Source organism: Morus notabilis, unplaced genomic scaffold, assembly GCF_000414095.1.
Source record: "Morus notabilis unplaced genomic scaffold, ASM41409v2 Scaffold1119, whole genome shotgun sequence".
Lineage (NCBI taxonomy): Eukaryota > Viridiplantae > Streptophyta > Magnoliopsida > Rosales > Moraceae > Morus > Morus notabilis.
In genome coordinates this window covers 125,758-130,753 of record NW_010365946.1, presented here as the reverse complement: position 1 = coordinate 130,753, position 4,996 = coordinate 125,758, and the positions used below count along the sequence as shown (strand labels likewise).

Sequence of the window (4,996 nt, the reverse complement as noted above, 5' to 3'; positions counted from 1 at the left end):
GAAACAAATTGGTCAATTTAGGGTTCCAAAATCAACTATAGAACCCCATAAAAGGAACAAATTTGACATAAATTTTAAGATTGTGACGTACAATATCTTGGATGTGAGTAATTGAAAAAAAAGATTTTTTTTTTTTTTTTTTGGGTATTAATCTGCTTAAGAATTGAATTTTTCTGTTGACAGTCAGATCTTTCCGTCATGTACACAGTAAGACAGATGTGAAAGATTCTCCTAAGCGAAATTTGATAATAATAAATTTACGATAATGATTTTGAACTTTATGAAATATTAAAATCTAAAATTATCTTTTAAAAAAAATCTAAAATTAGAGCAAAAGCCACACAAGTTTTTCCCTATCAAATCGTGAGAGCCTTCAAATTAAGGGTTTATTTGGTTGGAGGATTCAAACAATGTGATTCGAACAATTTTCGATTTACGTGTATTTTTTGTAAGAGAAAATATTATAGTGAATCACGAATCATGATTCGAATCAGGGAACGAATCTCTCTACCAAACGCCCCCTAAGAGATTCCTGTTGATATGGCGACATGTAGTCCTTTAAATTTATAATTTATAATTAACTTGTCAACGTACACAACGTGCTGTCAAGTACTTCTACCAAAGTTTTTCTCAAACTTTCTTATATTCTTCACACCACATGCACATAAAAATATACAAACCATATTGTAAGTTCTAACCGTAATATAACGTTCCAAACTCCAAAGTAAAACAGTGCCACCAACAATTAGAGCAACATGGAAGCCTATTATTCCCGCCGGCACCAACCTACGACCCCGTCTCCTTCCCCGTGCCTTCTCCGATGCCGCAGCGGAGGTTCCGCGGTAATGCCACGGGCCACCAGTCCAGGCATGCTGAGCTCCACCAGCCAAAGGTACACCAGCATCAACCGCTCTAAGTCCACAACAAAAACAAGACCTAATTATCATCACAAAGCGAGTGCCAAAGAAGATCAGGGCGACAAAGCAAACTCTTCATTGTTACTAATCAGTCCCAACATTAATTCAACCGCTCGAAAGATCAAGCCGCAGGAAAAAGATCAATTGGGCTTTGCGGCCAAGTTCCTGCAGCGCGGTGGCTTACGCGGTTTTGGTGCAACGAAGGGCGGCGCCGCGGCTAAACCCGTCTCCAGCTTATTGCCTTCCGCGTGGGCGCTGTCGCCGGGACGGTCGCTGCAGCTGGTGGCTAATTCGGCGGTGATGCCGCCGGATAATTCTCGGGTGAAGGCCAAGTCTAATGGTGGTGGTGTGAATGGAGTTTTGAAGTATTTTAGACAGAAGAAGGTTTCACCTGTGCAAGAAGAGGAGTTTCATCGGTTTCGGATTTTGCACAATGTGCTTCTGCAGTGGAGGTTTGCCAATGCTAGAGCTGAGGCTGCCATTTCTGCTAACAATAGCATTGCCCAGGTCAGTTCTTTAAAGTTCATAACACGAAAATGCTTGGGGCCCGTTAGTTTGCTGATTCGAGTTTTTAATTTGAGTTGAGATGTGATTTTATGTGAAAGCCTTTTACTGTAGTAAAAAAGTTAGATATGATTAATTATGAAAGTTTTTTATTATAACAAAACTCAAATTCTAAACTCGAATTGATGAAATGAACGGTGCCTAAATATATGAGCACGACAGATTTTTATATTTTCTAACGAAGTTACACAAATATTATGTTGGTTAGATTTAGATTTTTTTTCCCCCTCAGTGGAGCACTATGAAAAATTTACGGATGTTATATAACCTTATATTTATGAAAAATTTACGGATGTTATGTAACCTTATATTTTAATAATCTAATGTGGGTAGCACTAAAATTTTATAAATTTTTAAGTTTACAAATTAAAATTCTAAGACTTAAGCGGGACACATACCCCCACTCACCATCACGTCGCTTTGCCAATATTTGTATTTAATTATGATAATATGTGGTTTTTTTACTTACGTTACAGGCTTCTTTTATAAGGACACCCCCTCAAATTTTTTTTTTTAAAATTTGACAATTTGATCTATATTCTTTTTTCATGACAATTGACCCTTTTAATTTGAACATCTTTGTAATTAAGATCCAATCAAAAACAATGTCTTTTTTTTAACGATTTTGATCACATGTGATGTGTAGATGAGCGTTTATTAAAGATAATAACGGTCATTTCTAATTGAAAATCAATGGTTGTTTATCAGAGTTAATTGTGATATCACATGCGTCGTGTGAACAAAATCATCAAAAACTAGACATTATTTTTTATTGGACCTTAATTGTAAAGATTTTCAAATTGAAGGGAGCAATTGCCATGAAAAAAAAAAGAATAAGAACTTAATTGTCAAATTTAAAAAGTTGAGGAGATGTTCATATAAAAAAACACGTGTTATAAATAGGAATATTTTTAAGCTCATGCGCATTAATGGTGTTGAATACTATAGCCTAAAAAAATGTGGGTCTCACAACATAATACTTACATATAGCCGGTTCCATCTTTTATTAATTGTGATCTTTTAGCGTCGGTGGTATCCAAATCTTTTTCTTTATTTTTTTTATTTTTTTATTTTTTACAAATAGAAATAGTAATTCATACTCTTGCTCAAAATTCTTCGTAGTGATTAAGTTTCATTTTATATAACAAAAAAAAAAAAAAAAACAGAGTAAATTGTTCTCTGTGTGGCTTTGGATCTTCAAAACGAGAAATTGGACAGTAGAGAAGAGAATACAGTTGCAGAAGCTTACATTGGAGATTAAGCTGTATGAGATTTTGAATCCTCAAATTTTGCTCCTTAATGAATGGACGAAATTGGAGAGAAGAAATCAAGAATCAGTGGGGAAGTTAGTGACAAAATTGTCAGGACTTTCAGTTAGGCTTCCTCTAGTACGTGGTGCCAAGGTACTGACTTTTTCATATCAATATATAATGCTAACAAATCTAGCTAATCTCTTAAATATATGTACGTGATTTTTACACCTTCATTTTTTCTTTAAAATTTTTGGGCTAAGAAACACATTTTCTGCAGGCAGATGTGATGTCTGTTTATGAAGCCATGAGCGAGGCCGTAGAAGCCATGGATGATATAGAAGCAATTATTACTAGATTTTCCGCACAGGTTTGTTTCTAAATTGAAGTTATGATATCAAAAATAATAAATTTTAGTTATTACATTTCAAAAATCCGTTGATAGAATTGAAAATTAATAAGTAGTTTCTATTAGCCAAAAAAAAAAAAAAAAAAAAAGACTAGCCTAATTTCGAATAATCTCAATTATCTACTCAGGTTGAGAGTATACTTTATATGGTTACGGAGCTTCTGATTACGAAGAAGCAACATACGGAGAATTTTAAGGAGCTGGAAAGGGCTGTCAATTCCATTTCTACGCTGGTGGTGAGTTTTAGTACTATTTGTTCGTTGCCTTCAAACTCTTCGGTTTTGACAAGTTAAAATAGAACTGCAATTTCACTAGCTCGCATGCATTAGAACCACAGAGTTGATCATAGTCCATAGACAAGTGATTTAGGCCCCATAGAAGCTTAACACAATCAAAGTTAGCATATGTGTGTGCGCGCGCAGTATCTAATGTGTTGTTTAGTTGGAGGATTCGTACGTCGATTCGAATTATGATTCGTGGTTCGCTACAGTATTTTTTTTCATAAAAAATACACATAAATTAAAAATAATTATTATAATATTATGATTCTAATTCATAAACTAAACGTCTCCCTAAACTCCAAAATTAAGCTAAAGAAACCGCTTCAACATTGAACAGTAAAACATAGATATGCCCACACAAAAAAAAAAAAAAAAAAAAACCTATGTCGTTTAGGCCCATTTTACATCCAAATGGAGAAAAACGGATGCTATCATGAATATGTGTGTTGGCCCATCTCAGAACCCCTTTGAAAAATTTTGTAATGTCCAAACTCCAAAGTCGAGTATAAATAGGAATGGTGTTGTATGCCAAGAGTCCCACATCGGTTGGAGACGGGGTCTAGAGAGGTATATGTACCAGAGTGTCAACCCTTCCTACCAGTGAGACACTTTTTACGAAAGGACAAAATCCCACCCGTCACGGCGGGCCCAAGTAGGGACAATACTTTGCCGGTGGGCCATCGGTGTGTGAGAAATTCTGGTATCAACAAATGGCATAAACTAAACTTGATCATATGAACATAAAACCTTTCCATTTATATTCTCTAATTGCATATTTGAAGCTAGATCCTTCAAGTGCCTAGAAATCCAACTATGTAAGTTTAATTTGTAATAATTTTCATATGTGCATGGTTTTAATGGTTACTCCATCATAGTTATTTTAACCGTAAGATATTAATTCGACTGTTGTAATAAATTGGATAGTTGACTAAAAAAATTATAACACTTAATGAAATTAAATTCTTATCAAGTCACGTTACCAAATTTTTATATTTCATGGTATTTATCAATATTGAAACATAACTATTGAAAACTCGTTCCCATATAAATAGTCATGTTGGCAATTGAAGGAAAATTTTAGGAACGACCTATTGAACTTGTCTTTTATCAACAGGCAAAGGAGACGAGTGTAAGAGCACACTGCATCCAAGTAGCTTTGGGGTCTGTGAGAAGCCAAAATGGTTGACATTTTTTTTTTTTACTTCTCTTTCTGCGTTAGTCTCTGCTACATGTGGAAATCATAATTCCCAAATGCTTCGACCTTGATGAACTTTATTGGACAGACTGTTTCTGTCGTTTTGGCTGATTCAGGTGTATACTCTCTCCACTACATGTCATTTTGTAGGTCACAAGACAATATTTGCAATATTTATGAGGAAAATGAAACTAGCTAGGCTGTGAAACTGAAGTCCTTAAGATAAAACCATATTTCTAAAATAATTGTAGATGCAGTCATTGAAAAGGAAATAAACCATCCCAAATCCTCTCAAACGGCTAGCTGCACTCCAAAAGAAAGTCGAGATCTCGTCCTCTCAAATTTGGCAACTTGTGCAGCACTATCTAAGGGATTCACAA

The 4,996-nt window shown here is 34.9% G+C and overlaps 1 protein-coding gene across 1 annotated transcript; it reads left to right on the top strand.

Annotated features, from left to right (window-relative positions):
• Positions 1–845: 845 nt before the first annotated feature.
• Positions 846–4,607, top strand: LOC21390057 (QWRF motif-containing protein 7). The gene is made up of 5 exons (XM_024172733.1): positions 846–1,424; positions 2,648–2,884; positions 3,012–3,101; positions 3,269–3,376; positions 4,536–4,607. Exons 1-5 carry the CDS (start codon positions 846–848, stop codon positions 4,605–4,607), a joined length of 1,086 nt encoding a protein of 361 aa, XP_024028501.1.
• The last annotated feature ends 389 nt before the right edge of the window (positions 4,608–4,996 follow it).

Bases quoted from the DNA above. Each gene is read 5' to 3' on its own strand.
- LOC21390057 (XM_024172733.1), top strand. From the start codon at position 846: ATGCCACGGGCCACCAGTCCAGGCATGCTGAGCTCCACCAGCCAAAGG. The intron at 2,885-3,011 runs GTACTGACTTTT...CATTTTCTGCAG, and splicing joins CTCTAGTACGTGGTGCCAAG to GCAGATGTGATGTCTGTTTA. The intron at 3,102-3,268 runs GTTTGTTTCTAA...TTATCTACTCAG, and splicing joins TTACTAGATTTTCCGCACAG to GTTGAGAGTATACTTTATAT.